The following is a 19,495-nucleotide window of genomic DNA, read 5'->3' as shown; positions in this document are numbered from 1 at the left end:
TAGGCACAGGCACATGTGTGTAAACATCTTTACACTGATATTACTGAATATTAGGGATGGGGCGATATATATCGAAATTCAATATATCGCAATACAAAAATGTGACAATATGTATCGTGGGGTAGAAAAATGAATCGTGATATTAGCTACATTTTATTCTGCTGTAGTAATCAGAAATGAGACGGCTTGCCCCTCACAATGTCACAAGTTCTCAGTTGAAATTATATTATATGCACTTTATAATGACATTTTTAAATTGTTGTTTATATTCTAGCAAGCCCGTGCCATTGTTAGAAAGATTTGTGGCTCCAAAAAGAAACATAATTCTGCACAGTCGTTGGTCTAACAATAAAGTTGTTCTATATACTGCAAGTGTTGCTGGAGTTTTGACCTCTTTAGACTTTTTTCCCTTCTCCATGCACCTTGGAAGTAGGTGAAGTTGTGCCAGAAACCCCTACTCTACAGTCGTACTTTGTTGTCATTGGACTTTTATTTATTACATCGTATCGTGGTTGTATCGAATCGTGATCCCCGTATCGCATATCGAATCGTACCGTGAGATAAGCATCGTCCCATCCCTGCTGAATATATATGTTACTGATACTGAATTCCTCACCGGGGAGATAATAAACCTGCTTGGCCCTTGCTTCGTCTACTGTCAGTGTATGTTTTTTTATTTTTAGTTCTACACGAGGAGATGACTTTGTGCTGTCCTTTCAGCTTACACTCCAGTGTCTTGCGGAACGACCCAACCTCGCGCAGGTCCAGCAGCAGTACCATGCTGGACGGAGGCTCCCTGGGGAAGTTTGACTTTGAGGTGTCCGACTTCTTCCTGTTCGGCTCTCCCCTGGGCTTGGTACTCGCCCTGAGGAAGACCGTCATTCCTGTGCTGGATGGTAAGCCAGTTCGAACAGAGGAAAAGTTATATCTCTCTAGTATTCTTTAGGGTGTTTAGGCTATAGCAAAGATCATCTATGTATTATGAGAGGATAGTTTAGCCTCAGATAGAGACGGCCCAAGTTATTTTTCTCAAAAACTACTCATGACAAAAATGCAACTTTGAGCTCTGGATGACAATAACAGTACTTTCAGCTTGTGTATAATTTTGTACAGATAAACCTCAGATGTTTTTAGGTGTCTACAGAGAGTAGGCCATGTCTCACAACTTTTTCATTAAAGACCCCATGAAATGGCACCTTTACTTCCATGATTTGATGACAGGATGTTGGAGTGGGATCAGTAAGGGATCATTTAAAAGTCTAAACCAATTGAATATGAGTCAGGGAGAGAAAGGCAGTTTTATTTTATGGGAGGGGCGGGATTGTTCAAAAATCTGTGATGGTTTTATTAGTTGGAATTTATATTTACGCAACATGAGGTCACCATTAAAGATACTCTGTTTTCCAGGAAGTAAAAGTAATGGGAGTTGATTTCATGGGGACTTGAATGAATGCTGTTGATGATCGCCTCAATAGGTTCTGCCCCTCCCTCTCTCATGGCCTCTGGTTCTCTTCCTCCCCCTAGTGGCCCAGCTGCGACCGGCCTGCCAACAGGTCTACAACCTGTTCCACCCAGCCGATCCCTCCGCCTCTCGCCTGGAACCCCTCCTGGAGAGGAAGTTTCACCTCCTGCCTCCTTTCAATGTGCCACGCTACCAACGCTTTCCCCTGGGAGACGGAAACTCGGCTCTACTGGGTGAGCCCTCTGCACTGATGACTTAGATAGGTGTCACTCATACCAATTCAGTAAATATCCAATCATGAGCTGCCAAGTACAAAGGTTCATATATTCCGGACTTGGATTCACATGCACAGACACAAATGCAAAATCCATGGATTGAAATGGCTGTTTAATTTATCTTGGTAACTTGAGATCTCAAGAAACTGACAGATCTGATTCTAATTCACTGTCCTCTGTTTCTCATGGATGCATGCCATAGACAACATATGCCTTAAAGACCTCTTATCGGTGCTGTGGGAGTTTCCTTCACACACACAGAAAAGCATTCTCACAAAGAAAAATGAAACATTTTTCTACTGTTTGTGCTTCAAAGTCTCTTGTGAAGCAATTTATTCATCTACATGTGGTCATAGTCCTGCTGGTGGTTTCTGTTTGGACTGGTCATTATAGTGGAGTAACCCTTAGAGCCTCAGCCTATCCTTTTTATACTCTATGTTTTACTAGGAAAAATATATAGAAAATTATTCAGTGCACTACCTTGAGGATAGGAGTTTTTTTTGGGTCCTAGGTTGAAATGGCTGAATCAGGGACCCATTATGGGCATATGAAAGATATACAGGAGAGTTAATGAACTGTACAACTACTGAGTTATTCCTTAATGACTGCAGGCCATGGTTTTGATATATGAGATTCCTAAAAGTGATAGTTTTCATCAAATGAGCTGTCACTGAATATCCTCAGGACTACAGAGTGTAACTAATTAACAAAGTTTTAAATATTGATAAAGTTTTAAAGACGAAATCAGGTTCATTAATCAGTTAAGGTAGAGAAAAAGACTTGGTGGCTAGTGGATGTCAGAATTAAAAATGTTGTGATACATCTCTATTTTAACTAGCAGTTTACCAACAGCTTGTGCATTTTAACTGAAGAAGTGGGCTTGACTAAGGGCTTGACTCTGCTCTCTTGTCTCATATTCAGTTGTTCTTGTTATTGCTTCATATGTTTTTGTGTCTTCCTTGTCTTCTTTCTTTCTTCCTCTCTTGGCCTCCTGTCCCCATATCTGCGAACCTGGCCCCCTATCTCCCAAACCCCCTGACCTCTACCCCTGTGCCTTCTGCCCCTCCAACTCCCTCTCCAGTGGAGACAGTCCAGAGCAACGCTCAGCTCCTACTCGATAGTGGGCCTCCCCTGTCCCTTCGCTGTCAGGAGACCATCAGCGAGACCTGCATCCCTGTGCCTGTGCTAAACTGGCAGGAGGGCTTCCTCAAAGCCACACCCGCCACTATGGAGTGTGTGTAGCCTCTCCCATTCACCTGCATCTGTCCTAGCCCCATTCACTGTGTGTGTGTTTCTTTTTCTGTTTGTTCCATCCTTCCTGGTGTTACATCCAAGATACTCAGATTTATATCTAATCAGTTATGTGTCTTTTTCAGAGTATTCCCATTGCTGTTGTTTCACAAACTTCGAATATAGCCTCAGTCAAGAACTGGGGTCACATTTTTGCTGCTCCAGTTGAATCCAATACTGCATATGCCTCCTTCTGCAGTATCAAGTCTTTTATCTAAATTGCTGGGCTTAGCTGGTTTAAATTTCCTGCTTACATTCTGAGATGCTTAAGTATTTCTGGTCAGAAATACAAGTAATAACAAATCGTTACAGCATGCCATGGAAATACTATGGAGAATCCTATAAGCATCTGTTGTTGTGGTGTTGCATTTTGCTGTTGCCATCACTTACTCATGTCCGCTCCAGTGTTTGGAGGACGCTAGCATTTGTGTTTGTGCTGTGTTTTTTAAGCAGGGTTTCAGTGTGTCTGCATCATTTCCATAATGTCTGACAAGAGCTGGAAAGATTATTGATGTCAACAGAAGACAATTCTACTGTTGTCTGAATTTAAAAGACAGGTTTTGATGTAGCGATTGTGCTGCTTGTTATGTTGAATATGCAGAGAACTTGGAACCCTGTCTGTACATCCTGAATATGTCCTCATGTGATAATGGTCAGAGGTCATCTGATTATAAAATCTCCAGCACTATTTTATCATGTCTGTTAAACCAAACAGCTATTAACATGATATTCCCTTGCTATGAGATAATGGCTAACCTCTTGAGAGATACTCACAAATGGACGTGACTGTAATAAATGCAGACATTTGTGATTTTTCATTCATTAAGTATTTGTGGCATTCACGGAGCCCCGGTGTTCCCACTCAATCCGTTTCAGAAGTCAGACTTTGGCCTCCATGTGGCAAGCTTGTGGTTTCACATGTCCTCTGAAACCATGGTGCCTGCCGTCACATTTCTCAGCTGCCACCCTAACCCCCGATCCACATCTCCCTTTCCCTCATCATTGTCAGTTCCCCTTGCCTGTGTCTATGTCTAATGGGATCTCCTTGTTTCGGCTCAATAGCGGATGTTGTTCAGTCTCATGGTGGTGTCTTCATGGACAGTTCGTACCCCTCCTCCCCCGTAACGGGCCCCCACTGCCGGGGCCTACGGAGGGCCAGTGAGGTCAGCATTGCCAGCCAGGTCTCAGGAATGGCAGACAGTTACACTGCCACCAACATAGCCAACAGTAAGTGTTCTCGATACCAACGAATCTCTCTCTCTCTCTTTCTTCCACTCACACACACACCGGTTCTATTTTCTTTCATCCTCTCTCTCTTCCAGTCTAACTTTTCTTCTGTCTTGTTTCTCTTTTTATTGCACTTCCTCTCCTCCCTCATCTTCTCTCTCACTCTCAACCCTGTTGCTCTGACTCTACACACACCCTGCACTCCAGCTGGAGCAATCTGGTCAGCCAGGTAGACCTCAATACCCAACTTACTAGCTCTGCTTAGCCAGATGTAACACCTGAATCGTAGGGAGAATGTCACTTCGGGAAGATCATGCAGAGTGTTTTGTCGATCACTTATTGAAATTCAGAGTCCCAAGAGATTGTCCTGAAGAAGAGCGAGCTTAGCGCCACTTTTCACTGTCTGTCTTACTCTTACCCACTGTCTAAATGTAAATGCAATGAACGAGTGCTGCATTTATCTAATGTTGCAATGCATGTAGACACCTGCTTCACTGAGCCATTCCTACATTGTCCACTCCCTATTGCAATGTCCGCTGAGATGACCAGTTCTCTGTTTTGTTTGATGTGAGATTGTCTTCCAAAGTCACCCCTTCCCCTCGCTCTGTCACTTTTGTTATTAGAAGCATTTCTACCTCATATTAACCTTATCTGCACAGAGCTGCTGCAGTACCTACAGTCCTGGAGGATCAGCTGACATGATTATGAAAACTTTCTGATTTTGAGACAGTGACATCAAAAGACGTTAAGGCACATCATTCTACCTTACTAATTTATACAACTACTAACAGTTCTTTTTCAGCTCTGACATTCACCCTGTAAGGACTCTGGATCAACAATTTTCTTTCTGTTCAGGCAGCTGACTGACACCAAACACATCAGAGCGTTATTGTCAAACTGTTACAGACTGTCATACACCTTTGTGCCATCATGCATCAATTATTTTCATGTGGTTTCTTTCTCTTTGTTTTCTTTCCCATAGCACGATCATGCCAAATTAACCAATCCAAAAAGTTCAGCCTTTTGTCCCAACTCGCCCTATCGTCACAAAACAAATTCTTCCTGAGAAGTCCTCCTAAGTCCCATAGAAAAGCGGAGACCGGCCAGGTCCCAGGATCTCCAGACGCAGATCTAGTGGCAGAGCTGGAGTGTGAAGCAGAGGCTAGTGAAGGTCTAAGTCTCTCTGGCCAGTTTGAGAGGTGCCTGTCCGCTGGCCTGGACTGTGCTATATCTGACCTGGTCTCATTGGACTCCCAGGCTGAAGTGGAGCAAGGTACTCTTCTCAGGGAGGGGATTAATTAAGTCGGCCTGAGGCTACAGCTCTCTCTGTCCACCCTCCCTTTGTACTGTCCATACTGTATCGCAATCCATATCCTCAATGCTGCTCCTTTCCAAAAGTCCTCTGCTTTTTCATTCTTTTCTTCTATGATGGGTCACTTCATTCATTTTAGTACTGAATGATTTGAGGCATTCACTTCCATTGGTGAGAGATTATGTATAACATCTAGGCCATATCTACAACCTGTCCTCTCTCTGTAACTGCATGGGCCTGACAGAGTTGTTAAGAAATGTGGCTCAAGAATTAATTTTATCATTCCATATCTTTTCAAATCCATATTCTGTCTTTTTTTCATGCCCATACTAATGCAATTAACCGTGCTCAATTGTTCCTATTAATATTTAATCTCAGTTCTTTGTAACAGTCTAACAATAACCATCTTTTTTCCTCCCTCTATTCATGTATTTCAGTGCATGGTGCCGCTGGTAATTAACAATTATCAACTTCTGCCTTGCTTCCCTGCAGCTGAAGAACTGCTGGGATCGGTGCTGATTGTGGTTTAAGATTCAAAACATCATGTTGAGGTGGTTTAGTTTCAAGGCTGTGCTGCACCTCTGCCTCACGCCATGCACCTCACACCAACCCTCACAGTTTCATTCTTACTTGTGCGTCCTCTATCCCAAATTGCAGTTGCAGCACGTTGGTGGGGAACCAAGCGGATGGACTTTGCCCTGTACTGCCCCGACGCTCTGACTGCTTTCCCCACTGTGGCTTTACCACACCTCTTCCACGCGTCTTACTGGGAGTCCACTGATGTCGTGTCTTTTCTCTTGAGACAGGTGAGTCGACAGCATAACCGGTCCGCCGGTATCACAGTCTTGGTTTATATGTGACTTGCAGACTGCCAGACGTCATACGAATGTCTCCCGTAGGTCATGAGGCACGAAAACTCCAGCATCCTCGAACTAGACGGAAAAGAGGTGTCGGAGTTCACCCCGTCCAAACCTCGAGAGAAGTGGCTCCGGAAGAGGACCCATGTGAAGATCAGGGTAGGGATCGGACTAAAAAAAGGTTTTGAACAGACGCTTTCAGGGACGTCCTGCTGGCTCGATTTCCTGGGTTCAAATCTGGCTCAGGACCTTTGTCACATGTCATCCTCCTCTCTGTCTCTGAGCTTTCCTGCCTCTCTCCACTATCAACTAAGGATGGCACAATATATCGAAATTCAATATATCACAATACAAAAATGTGACAATACGTATCGTGGGGCAGAAAAATGAATCGCAATATTAGCTACATTTTATCCATCCATCGAAATTATATTATTTGCACTTTGTAATGACGTATTTAAATGCTATTGCTAGAAAGATTTGTGGCTCAGAAATTAACAAAATTCTGCACAGTCACAATTTGTTGTCACTGAACTTTTATTACATCGTATGATGGTTGTATTGAATCGTGAATCCCATATCGCGTATCAAAACGTATCGTGAGATAAGCATATCATCCCATCCCTATTATCAACTATCAAATAAAGCAAAAATAAAAAAATAAAAAAAACGCTTTCAACATCAGTTACTGGAGTTTTGTTTTGTCAGATGAGATGGACAAAAACTGCATTTCATCATGTATCTGTATCTGTTCTCCTTTGGTAGAACGTGACGGCCAACCATCGTGTTAATGACGCCGTGTTCACCGAAGACTGCCAGGAGGTTGTGACCGGTCGCTTCATGTACGGCCCTCTGGACATGGTCACTCTGACCGGGGAGAAGGTGGACTCTCTTTCGTCATCAGCACAACATCAGTAACACCTGATCGTATGCGTTATGGATGTGTATTAAATGTTTGTATTAAATGGTTTTGCTTGTTTTCCAATCCTGTGCAGGTTGACCTCCACATCATGACCCAGCCTCCATCAGGAGAATGGGTGTACTTTGACACGGAGGTGACCAACAGCAGCGGCCGTGTGTCTTTTGTTATCCCAGAGAGCAAGCGCCTGGGCATCGGAGTCTACCCAGTTAAAATGGTTGTCAGGTGAGATTCGTTCTGCACCTTTTACATCAACAACTCCTAACATTGTGTCTGGAACAAAGAAGAAAAACAGAGAGTGCTACAAAAATGGTGCAAAGTGTCAAAAAAAACTTCAAAAGATGTTCATGTTCAAAACATTTTTGAGCATGAATTGTTTGAAGCTCCCTGATGAAGGCCAGTGCTTTAAAGGCAATAAAGGCTTTTTAAAGTTTTTCAAAGAAGAGTGCCTTGGACCTTTGTTTCATTCCTAACAATGTGTGTTGGTTTACTCTATGATTCATTGTGCAGTTTTATTTTTCTCAAGGGCCTTTTTGTCTTTAGGATTGCTTGAAATGAATCCACTTCCAGGAAGCCTAATAATCTATTCTGGTTTTAGTTCACTTTGTTACTCTGTAGATGATTTTACTCAAGTACAAAGAACATTGCGTCTCTGAGAGTCTTCAAGGTGAATGTCAAGAAAAAAGAACATTATTTCCCTCTTCCTCTGTAATTACCTGTCTTTCTCTCTCTCTCTCTGTCTTTCTTTTGATTCCCCAGGGGAGACCACACGTTTGCAGACAGCTACTTGACAGTTCTTCCCCGTGGAACTGAGTTTGTGGTTTTCAGCATAGATGGCTCATTTGCTGCCAGTGTGTCCATCATGGGCAGCGACCCCAAAGTGCGTGCTGGAGCCGTGGACGTAGTCAGGTAGCAGGCTCTTCTTCACCTCTACTTTCCTTTAGATTGAAACATATCTGCCATAAGGATTTATGTCTAGGCTCTCATTAGTGCTGAAACGATTAGTTGATTGACAGAATATTAATCGATTATATTTTTGACAATTTTAGGCATTTATCAAGTTAAAATGCCAAATTGCTGGTTACAGCTTCACAAATGCTAACATGTTCTTGCTTTTCTCCATCTCATATCATAAAATTAATACTTTGGGTGTTTTTTTTTTTGGCTGCTGATCAGACTAAGTAAGCAATTTTAAGAATTACTTCTGATATACCTTTATTTTCCTATTTCAGGCACTGGCAGGATTTAGGCTATCTGATTATCTATGTGACGGGACGTCCGGACATGCAGAAGCAGCGGGTGGTGGCTTGGTTGTCTCAGCACAACTTCCCTCATGGCATCGTCTCCTTCTGCGACGGCCTGGTGCACGACCCGCTCAGACACAAGGCCAACTTCCTCAAGTCCCTGACAGAGGTGAGCCTGGGATGATGGGAGGAGTCAGGTTTTATGTGCAGTTTTGTACGTAGCTTTTTTGTCTGTAGAGTTGATCTTCACGGAATGAATTAAAACCGTGTCTTCATTATGATTATGCTGTCATGGTATTACTATGGAAAACATAAACCTGCCTTACAAATTATTAGCTCAAACATGGAGAAACACAGTGTCAGGCAACGCTTTTTCATTGCTATTTTACTGATGCCAGGCTCATATGAAGATTTTTGCTGGCTACGGTTCAACCAAAGACATCTCCGTCTACACTTCCATCGGCCTCTCTCCCTCCCAAATATACATCGTTGGAAGACCCTCCAAGAAGATGCAGCATCAGTGCCAGGTACCATTTAATTATATTGTGCATATCCTGGGGAAAAGAGTTTGCTTTTCATTCATTCAATGTTTATTTGAATAGGGACAGATACATAGACATAGAACATTTGAAAACAGTCTGATGTCACATATCATAACATTTAGAGTATAAGCTAATTTTCAATGTTTGTCCCTAGATGGGCTTTTGTCAAAACATAAAATACACACACAAAAAGACAATGTCAACGTAAGGAAGATGGTACCATTTATATGCAAAGATATTTATTATTATATTATAGTTATTATCGAAATATTTTATTTTCAAATGAATGTGCAAACTTCTGACTCGTAACACATTTCAAGCAGGCTCAAGTAAACACGCAAACACAGAATTTAATTTAATTACTGTTTGACTTAATTAATATCCATCAGCTGAATGAAAAGACCCTGTGAAAATGCTCTGTTTCAGTCCAGTTGACAGTCTGTTCTGGTCCTCTCCACAGTTTATCACAGAAGGCTACGCAGCCCATTTGTCCCAGCTGGAGTATAACCACCGCTCTCGGCCAGCCAAGACCAGCAGCGCCCGCATGGTGCTACGTAAAGGCAGCTTCGGCTTGGGCGCAAACAGCGACTTCCTGAGGAAGCGGAACCACCTGTTGCGCACCATCTCCTCCCAGCCGGCGCCCAGCTCCCCGACAGGCAGCATCCACAGCAAGCCAGAGCGCACGCAGAGCCAGTCAGACAGTGAGCGGCTGGAGCGGGAGCGGCTGGAGCGCACCCACAGCCAGGGCCACGGCCCGGGACCGGCCCAGCGCAGCATGAGCATCACAGCCAGCTGCTGGGGCCGCAGCAGCAGCACCAAGCTGGACCCAGGCCTTTTCAGCCCGAAGTGAGGTTTGAGTGTTAAGAGAGACACGATGAAGTAGCTTTGGGGGAGCGGCTTAAAGATACAGTGCCGAGAAAAAGATACATGACATTAAGAAGACGCGCGGTAAGATTCGTGGAACGAGAGTGGAAAGCGGTCGTCTTGCACCAGATGAGAAAATACCACGATGAAAACTATCAGTGCTACAAACCACTCTTTGTAAAACCAACATCAATACTAAGCCACATTCTACACAAACAGCTATGGACAGAGGTTACGACTGTATTTATTTTAAAACACACACAAAGGTTAAATGCATTTCAAGAAGCATCTTTGTGAAGCAGGAACATGCACACACAACACAACCAGACCTAGTTACTATTGTAGGAATCCAGACTGTTTCTTATTGTATACTATTTAGTAAATATTTATCAGTGTCTTGAATACAAATCAATGTGTCATCTTAGCATCTGTCCTCCTGAAATAGGCTTTAGATTGGAGCTGGTTCCACACACAAGCACTCCCATGCTGTATATTTCAGCAAATGGCAGCAAGTGGTCACCGACGGCTCATGTTAGGTTTCACACGGTGATGCTACTCTGCTGTGTTGCCTGCTGCGCTGTCACTGACTACTGCGGTCACTGCAAGCACAAAAATTACCAAACACATTAACCATGTCGATAAATGAATTGTTTTAAAAAGCTAAGTCCTGTTCATGTGATATTCAGATACATTCTAGCCTGAGAGCAGACTTGAGAATCAGGACCGGATTGAAATCGGATTGAATGTTTTTGTTTTCTGTTTTTGGCCACACAAACATGCATAATATTTAGCCAACGTGTGTGAAATTTTGGGTAAAATCAACTTCAAAGTCAAAACAATGGTTTGGTGATTTAACCAAGAATTATTAAGCATGGTGCATATGCTCCTATGATTACCATTTACAAATAGACTTAATTCTGCTGACGTTTGCACATCGATTACCAATTCATACATTCCAGTTCCACCTGTTTTTTTAAGACTCTTCTCAGGCCAAAGAGCCATCTGAATATGACATGGAGAAAAACGACTAAATTACCCTTTAACTATGGCTACAGCTGAAACTGTTCCGGGTTTTTATAGCTTTTCATCACATTACACTCTTAACACTGAACTGCTGTAATTGCCTATACAAAGAGCGATGTATGACTCGGCTGTAGGGGAAAATCCTACTACTGTACGGTTTATGTGCCAAAGTAAACAGTATAGAATGATATGCTGTATATGAATGGAAAAGAAGTGAATCCAATGTCCTGTGTAAACATGGAACTGCTCTGAAAACTAGATTGTGTAAGTATATAGTTTGAATGCCTTACCAAGGCTTGTACATAATGATGTTATATTATAGTGTAGATCTGGTATCTGGTCCATTGAGAGGCCAGTTTCAAGTGTCTTCTTTACTCTGGGGGGAAAACGCCGCCACATTCAGGATACACTCTTATTGTTATGACTATTATTTAAGATGATATAGATATTTTAAAACGTATTGATTTTGGTGAACCAAATGTGTTTTAAGATTATTTTAGCTACATAGTGTTTTTTTCCCCCCTCATACTTCATTTGCAGCAGCCAATACTCAAGAGGTCTTTGCCTGGCACAGTATTGTATTTTTGTTGTTTTATCTTGCAAATCACCAGAATTGTACCAATGGAACTGCTATCTTGTGTCATATATTGTATGTTTGTTATTATATATTTTGGAAATTTGGGATACGGCTACTCTCTGGTTATCCCTAAGCTGTAAATGAGGCATTGAATGTGCTCATAGATAATCCTCCTTAGGTTAAGGTCTCTTTCTCTTTCTCGTTTTGCAGCGCCTTCAGAGGAAGAAAAATCTGCAAATTGTAAATTCTGTATAATATGCTCTCAAAGGTAGGAACATAGAGCTATGGCTTACTTTATGCTGTTGATCAATTATTTCTGAAAGGGGTAACAATTTATGTTTTATTAATTCAAATGATGTATATTTGTCCCTCTTTTAAGCATGTATAGAACTGACTGCAATGGACCAATATGGGCTGAAATGTAAGGGAAAATGTGCAATATTACTCAATCATACCACAAGATCAAACTAACCGTGTTGAGAAAGTGTCACAATGCATTGACAATCAGTTGAACAGGCACATATTCCACAGACGTCCAGATATACACACATTACAACATTTTACAAGAGTAGAGATTTCTCACAAGACAGTGGCACTGATGTGTCGGGGTAAAAAGTATGAGAGTAGAAAATGCCAATGCGGAGATTGGATTATGTTTTTGTTGTGAGGTTTCTGTTCCTGGCTGGCATCCTGCTAAGAGGAATCCACTGAATCCATCTAAAAGTGACCCAGAAATCTACACCCCAAATGCAAATGTACCTATAACTTGCTTTTTCAGGAGTGTGGCCTGTTGTCCTGGTTGGGTTCAACAGGGTGAAAGAAGGTGTGACTAATATTGTGTTGTGTTAACTACTGTCCTTCTGCATTTTGACCTTTTCGATATTTGGCTTGAAGCCATATAGACAACTTGTAGGAAACCTGCTGTTAAAAGTATTGCTGTTTGTACATTGAAAGTGATTTGAGAAAGGACAGACAATGCTAAAAACATGCACTCTTCGAACGATGACAACTACTGAAGCATATTTCCTTCCTCAGAGATCTGAATTGCCTGGATATTAAAAATCCAGAGAATGTAAAGTTGAACCTGTGCAATCCTCTGTGAAGTTTGGATACCTCTGGGCAGACAATCGTCCTGATTCTGCTACTGACACATATTACCAGAGGCCTTACATTTCCCTTTCCTGCCTTACATTGACCATTGTTACTAGAATGAACACTGCTTACACCCAGTCTGAATTTACTATGGAAAAGAATAGGACATTCATGCAGAATTTGCTGTACAGAAATAGGAAACGGCCATATTTTCTTATATGGCTTTGGTTTGTTATAATTTGAATGGAAATACTAATTGTACAAAGGAGAAATCTAAGTGTGAACTTGACATATTTCGCCACCATTAAGCAATCCATCACTATCTCCATCTCATGCTCTGTTCCCCCGGTTAACGCAATGCCATAACTGTTAGCTCAACAGTTAGCTTTCATAGGCTGTATATACAAAATACCTTAGTAAAAGCTTGGAAAATATTTTCATTGTACAGGGTGTGTATCTTGTAGGAATCGGATAACTTATTTTATCCATTCCCTTGTGTTTTTATGTACAGTGTATAAAGAACATATGAACAACGAAGCAACTTTTGCCTAATTTGATGACAAGGATAATTTCTTCAGAGAACAGGCACTGGTAAAATATTAATGGAAAATTCATCGCGGTGACACAAAATGTTTATTTTTCTGGGATCAGTTCACACAAACGCAAATATATTCTGAGATCCAAAAATAATCACAATGTGGGGAGAATGGATGAGTGTACACCACCTCTAAAAGAATGGGTGTACCGTATTTAGCCAAAATAGAAATAAAAGAACAATGTTTGCACAATCACATACTAAATACACATAATAACCAGCGTCTTAATGTGTTTGATTATACAATATGAATTCAGTCAACCATTTCAAATGAGGAAACCATTTGAATAGTCAGAATGTAGTAGTTGTTGCTGTCACTAGTGTAAATCATCACCCATCTGTATAACAGGCGTAGAGAACAGACCTCCTGTGCACTTAAGGCATCCAAACACTTGGGAACATGCATGAAAGAAATATGCATGTAAAGACACACTGACTGTACAAAACATTAGGGACATCTGATATTTTTGCACAATTCACATCTCCATCGCTTCAAAGCTTAAAGACCCGTCTCTAACTCTTCTGCCTCTCTTAATCCACATCTCCTCCTTTCTGAGTGGTCTAAATTTAACGAGGGAAATCACTAAGCGATAATGGCTTTTTACCTGGATTCACCTCATCAGTGTACTTCATGAAAAGAGTAAAAGTCCCTAATATTTTGTACATTCAGTGTATATTCTATTAATTATAGGCAACTGACTGACTCTTTGTGTTAATACACACAATACAATTTAGTTATATTGAACATTTTAATCAGATTTATCGCTTACTTCAAAGTTATTTCATGTCAAAATTTGAATAGTCTGAGCAATGTCTTGAGAAGTTAGTTTCAGATTAGTGAAGTTCTATTGTTCAGACTGGAGAAAGAGGCGAGTTTTCTTGTTTATTTTGGAACCAGTGGTATGCTGACATTTCATCACTAAACAATGTTTCTGTGTGAAGAGGTGGCACACTCCTATGGCAGTGGCAGGCAAATAAATTCACAGTACAAGCCACATAGACTTAACAGAGACGGTTCCATCTTTGACGACAACCGCCACCGTCAGTCGCGGCCCTGGAGGAAAATAACTTCTGCCGTCTTCTACTTATTCATTCCCAGTTTTCTCTGGAAGGAGTTCCCGTCTCCCTTGGTGGCTTGCTGTCGGGGGAATGGGAGTTAAGTTGTTAGATAAAAAGGTAACTTTATGTTTACTTCACAAAGTCAAGCTCGTGAGAAGAAAGGCTACCGCCTACCTGCTGGCTTAAAAGTCTTAAAGACAGATGCAAAGGGACTAATGGAGCGAGCCTTAGACAAACAGGAAAACTAGTCCCGCACACTGCCTTAACTTGCAAGAATTACTTTATTCCAAAAAAAATCCAAATGACGTTTGAGTGAGGAAGGTGCCTGAGGAAAAGTAATTGTGCAGGACTTGTTTTCCTACAAAGTCAAGCTTGAAAATATATACCTTGTTGATGTCTTTGTGTTTTTCTCGGCTGACTATCTCCTCGATGATCTCTCCCTCACCTCTCACCAATCTGGGGGAAAAAGAAAAAAGAAATTAAGGTTTCCTGTAGAAACTGCTAAACGGATAGTTCACTCCAAAATGAAAATTCAGTCATTATCTATTCACCCCCGATGTCAGTCGAAATAAGTTCTTAGGACCACCAAACACACTCTGTTGCTTTCTTCTGGAACACCCAAACCGTATCAACCAGAGTCTTCTGCCAGATCGCTGTAGGATGCGTGACCAGAGCGTCGTCAGTGAGGCAAACACAGGAGATAAGGAGGTAAATAATTCACTTTTGGACCCACAGTGCAATCGCTTGGCTACGAATCTCTTGGATTATGCTGCACGAACTGCTTGTAGAAATTTTAGGGTCATTTTAGAGCTGCAACGATTAATCGATTAGTTGTCAACTGTTAAATTTATCGCCAACTATTTTGATAATCGATTAATCGGTTTGAGTAATTTTTTAAGAAAAATTCCAGAATGCCAAAATGATTCCAGCTTCTTAAATGTGAATATTTTCTGGTTTCTTTACTCCTCTATGACAGTAAACTGAATATCTTTGGGTTGTGGACAAAACAAGACATTTGAGGACGTCATCTTGGGCTTTGGGAAACACTGATCGACATTTTTCACCATTTTCTGACATTTTATAGACCAAACAACTAATCGATTAATCGAGAAAATAATCGACAATGAAAATAATCGTTAGCTGCAGCCCTAGGTCATTTTATGCTTTTTGTGGAGCTTTAAACAGATGCCTCTGTGCCTTCTTACACAAGTTTGAGAGAAGTTTAGAATTAGAGGGGTTAACTCTAGGTATGCACCAACATATATAACAAAAGATACCAGCTTTAATATCAGCATTGGTCCAGACCGTTTTTGCTAGGGGTGTGTCACTTAAGACAAGTGGCAAATTAGCAACATAATAAAACATAACATGGTCTTTCGTTTAAAAACCACTTAATTATCTTAACAGAAGATACTCAAAGAAGCTCACATCCAGGGAAGAACAACAGGAGAACTTGACTCATCAGCTGATACTCTAATAATTAAATGGCATGGCAAATCAGGTGCACCTAGTGGGTCCTTAGAGGTCAGAGTTCATCTGTGTCCTTCCAATAGGTGGCTGCCAATATGCCTGACTTTTAAACTGTCCACTAGGGCAGTGGTTCCCAACCCAGTCCTCAAGGACCCCCTGTCCTGCAAGTTTTTATTCCATCTTTACTCTTGCACACCTGATCCCACTGGGGCCTACACACTTTCATGCTGCTCTGTTCAGGTAGATCTGTCTCTACCAATCAGCATTAAGACCTTAACTGGATCAGGTGCGCAAGAGTAGAGCTGGAACCAATACTTGCAGGAAAAGGGGTCCTTGAGGACTGGGTTGGGAAACACTGCACTAGGGCACTATGGCAGACTAGTAGAGAAGGTTTTGACCTTTTTAACAATAATGTCTGAAAAGTGTAACCTTTTTTCACCTGCATTTGTACTAAGATTCGTACAAACACACACTGGTATCGTATCAGCCGAGCGGGAAAATACCAGATGATGGCATCCGCCTCAAAAAACCAAATCGGTGCATCCCTGCCTAACGTTAGAGCTCCACTACCATTCTTTCGATGGCTGATGGCAACGCCTGATGCCCGATGGCTGTAGCAGAGCAGGGCCGTAACTCGCTTTGTGTCTGGTGATCCTACGAATATCAGTGGAGTTTTGACTGACTTGGTGGATGATGACTGAATTTTCACTTTGGGGTGAACTTTTCCTTTAAGTTTGCTTGTCATGGATGATATACATGAAATTAAACAAAGATAGTCACGGACGTTTCAGCTGTCCCAGTTGTGCCAAACAAGAAATAAAAATAAAACCATAAGAAGAGTGTGGGCTATCTTTATTTCAAGATTGTTAGCCGACCCACCAAAAATAAACATCAGAATCCAGTTTTTTTCCTGAGGACTCCATGTTTGTTTATGCCATAAATGGATGATATACTTGGATGTACTGTATGTATGGATGCTGTGTAGCTCTGGCATACCTGGTGCGTCCTGTTTCGGGGTCCACCACCCTGCGGATGACGCTCTGCCGGGCCTCGTACTCCTCTTTGGTGAGCGGCCTCTTAGTGGAGAGCCGGGCTTTCTGCTCGTCCGTCATGACTGCACAGGAAAGCAAACAAATGGCTACTTTGGCACTTCAATCACTGATCAATAGTGGTCGTCAAGGAAATTCAAGGTAAATGTGAAATCATAACAGACAGGCAGCCGTCATGTCCTACCAGGTCCAAGCTCTGCGGTGCCTTCATCACTCTGCCACATCTCCAGGAAAGATGGGGTTTTTTCTACTGATGGGCTGGGCAACACGTTTCCAGCCTCCTGCCTCTTCTCCCGTTTCTTCAAGCTCTTCTCTTTCCTCTTCTCCTTTTTCCTCTGCTTCTTGAGCTTGGCCTTTTTCTTCTTTAGCTTCTTCTTCTTGGCTTTGCTTTTTTTTTTCCCCTTCGCCTTTTCATCGCTTGAGGATGAAGACGATGAAGACGAGGAGGAAGAACTGGACGAGGAAGATGAGGAGCTCCTTTTTTGTTTCTTTTTTCTCGTTTTCACATCTGTTAGAAGAGAAAGAAAGAAAGAAAGAAAGTTTGGTTGAGTTCTTCTCACTGTCATGGCTCCTCCAATCCCCTGCCACCACAGTAAACTGGTGAATACTCTTGACTAGCTACTGTCACATTTTGGCTAATTAACTGTAAACAAACCGACCTCGGCTCTTGCGCGAGGATTTCTTTGACGATCTGGCGCTCGCGCTCCTGCTAGACGAGGAGGACGACGATGACGACGACGACGACGAAGAGGAGGACCTTCTCCGTTTTTTCTTCCTGTCGTGTTTTTTGTCCCTCCCGTGTCTGCTGGACGCCTCGGTGTGTCTGTCCGGTGATCTGCTGCGGTCCATGACTAAATAAAGAACATGAAGTAAATAAACTTGACTTGACGTCAAGTCAAGTCGAACTCACGTAAAACTTGGATTGCTGGAGATTCACAAGAAGTAATGGCGATACATGTAAACCAACCGAAACCGACTCGTCCACCTTCCACTAAACTGTTAGCTTGTAGCTCAGTAGCAGCGTGAAGCTAGCTACAATAAGGAAACCTACTTCCGGTAGAATTTTGTTCGCTGCCTTCAAAATAAAAGTCCCGATGTTTTAACGAAATTGTATTTCTCTTATTGGAAATAAATAAAACATGTTAATCTTGTTAAAATCAGTTTCACAAAACTTAGTTCGGTTACCTTGTATGCTCTCCTGCTTCTTCTTATTGGCTTTTGGCGACTTCCTTCCGCACCGGAGCAGCACCGCCACCAACTGTTACAAAATATTAAAGTTACTTTAAAGCCCTGTTTGTTCTAAACATTTGAAAATATTAGTGTTTCTAGATTCGTACGAAAACATGTTTTCAAGTTTACGTTCTTAATTCCTTTACGGGTCTTATTGTTTAATTATGTATTCTGTTTACTTCCACCGGACTCTATATAATGTTACGCGGATTTTACGTGGAAAAGCGTTCCGCGTGTATCATCGTTATTTTATTCTTTAGAGCTTATCTAAGTGTATCAGAGCTATAACAACATTAATAAAGTCAGGTACGGGCTTATATTGGATAGTAAAGATTGCAAACGCATTAGACAATTATCTTTAGACACCAACCGCTCGAAACTGGGCTGCACTCGGTTCCACGTCCAATGTCTTCCCTCGTGCAAGCTTCCCGCATTAAATGTTTCCCACAATCCACCGCTCCATGAGGGCAATCCTTCCCCCCCCTCTCCTTTATCATGTATTCACACCACATAATAATGTCATAGGAACACAACAGCCTGTCAACACTACATCAATGATTGTATAAAAGAGAAAAATAATTAAAATACAAAATAAAAAAATAATGAAATAAAAAAAGAGAGAAAGGTAAATAATAGTAACTAAATATTATTTTATAAATAGCTAGTGTCTTAATGGCTTTCTGTTTTTTTAACACCCTGTAGTTTCAAAATAATGTTTTACTTTAATTTTAAATGTTTTATTTTTTTCATTTACATTTAAGAATGGACATTGTGAGCATCTTAAAGTCATTGATGTAATTAAGGACAGGAGACAAATAATAATAATTTCCACAGTAATAGTGCCAAACAATTCTTTCAAGTCTAACACTGCAACTGAGCCCTTAGTCCCATGGATTGACAACTGCTCTGCAGAGCTTATTTTGTAACATCAACAAGTAATCGGATTCAGCTCAGAAAAGGACACAGCTAAACACAAAAATCATTGAAGCTGGCATGGGACCTGTGTTGTCCATCACCCCCCTCTCCTGTCTCTCTCTACTGTACTAACAGAAGCACAGCTGCCATTAAAGAGCACTATTGCAACACAAAAAAGCCAGGGTTGAGCACAAAGTTAGCTTGCTAACCCATTAATCCTGCTTCATGGGAGTGAGACACAGGCCCCATGTCTTAAAACGAGACCATGGAGAATAAACCGAAACTTCAAATAAGAGAACCGATTCTGGAAAACATTTTGTACCATTTCTCATATGAAGTACTGCAACACTTTTTAAGCACTGGTACTCTGTGCAACTCTAGTATGGACAGTCATGTGCCTCTTCAGGTTTGAGCTGCTGTTGAACCCTTCTCCACAGAAACTGCATCTTAATGGCCTCTCCCCTGTATGGGTCCTCATGTGTACTGTCAGACC

General features: G+C 41.6%; 2 protein-coding genes across 4 annotated transcripts in view; one reads left to right on the top strand and one right to left on the bottom strand.

Moving 5' to 3' along the window:
• Positions 1-12,669, top strand: part of LOC139662052 (membrane-associated phosphatidylinositol transfer protein 2-like) — a 49,282-nt gene extending 36,613 nt beyond the window's left edge. The window contains exons 15-27 of one of the 3 annotated variants that reach the window (XM_071540640.1): positions 721-896; positions 1,525-1,695; positions 2,819-2,971; positions 4,090-4,254; positions 5,237-5,527; positions 6,224-6,372; positions 6,466-6,582; positions 7,189-7,305; positions 7,419-7,567; positions 8,102-8,251; positions 8,575-8,755; positions 8,985-9,113; positions 9,589-12,669. In XM_071540640.1, coding sequence (XP_071396741.1) covers positions 721-896; positions 1,525-1,695; positions 2,819-2,971; positions 4,090-4,254; positions 5,237-5,527; positions 6,224-6,372; positions 6,466-6,582; positions 7,189-7,305; positions 7,419-7,567; positions 8,102-8,251; positions 8,575-8,755; positions 8,985-9,113; positions 9,589-9,978 — 2,338 coding nt within the window. In that variant the 3' untranslated portion in view covers positions 9,979-12,669. The remainder of the gene's footprint in view (positions 1-720; positions 897-1,524; positions 1,696-2,818; positions 2,972-4,089; positions 4,255-5,236; positions 5,528-6,223; positions 6,373-6,465; positions 6,583-7,188; positions 7,306-7,418; positions 7,568-8,101; positions 8,252-8,574; positions 8,756-8,984; positions 9,114-9,588) is intronic. The other 2 variants (XM_071540642.1, XM_071540643.1) reach the window with 2 other exon arrangements.
• arl6ip4 (ADP-ribosylation factor-like 6 interacting protein 4) lies at positions 10,040-18,499 on the bottom strand. Its single transcript, XM_071540644.1, has 7 exons — positions 18,458-18,499; positions 18,043-18,115; positions 17,517-17,708; positions 17,042-17,365; positions 16,805-16,922; positions 14,725-14,794; positions 10,040-14,417 (listed from the first exon to the last, which is right to left on the bottom strand). The coding sequence occupies exons 3-7, from the start codon at positions 17,704-17,706 to the stop codon at positions 14,361-14,363; spliced, it is 759 nt and encodes a 252-aa protein (XP_071396745.1). The 5' UTR covers positions 17,707-17,708; positions 18,043-18,115; positions 18,458-18,499; the 3' UTR covers positions 10,040-14,360.
• Positions 18,500-19,495: the final 996 nt, after the last annotated feature.

The sequence above is a fragment of the Centroberyx affinis genome, unplaced genomic scaffold (genome assembly GCF_046629955.1).
Source record: "Centroberyx affinis isolate AG114_WGS23_722 - 3 ecotype Tasmania unplaced genomic scaffold, CSIRO-AGI_Caff_v1 ptg003704l_1, whole genome shotgun sequence".
Classification (NCBI taxonomy): Eukaryota; Metazoa; Chordata; class Actinopteri; order Beryciformes; family Berycidae; genus Centroberyx; species Centroberyx affinis.
Note: the sequence above shows the minus strand (reverse complement) of the source record. Positions and strands in the feature narration are given on the sequence as shown.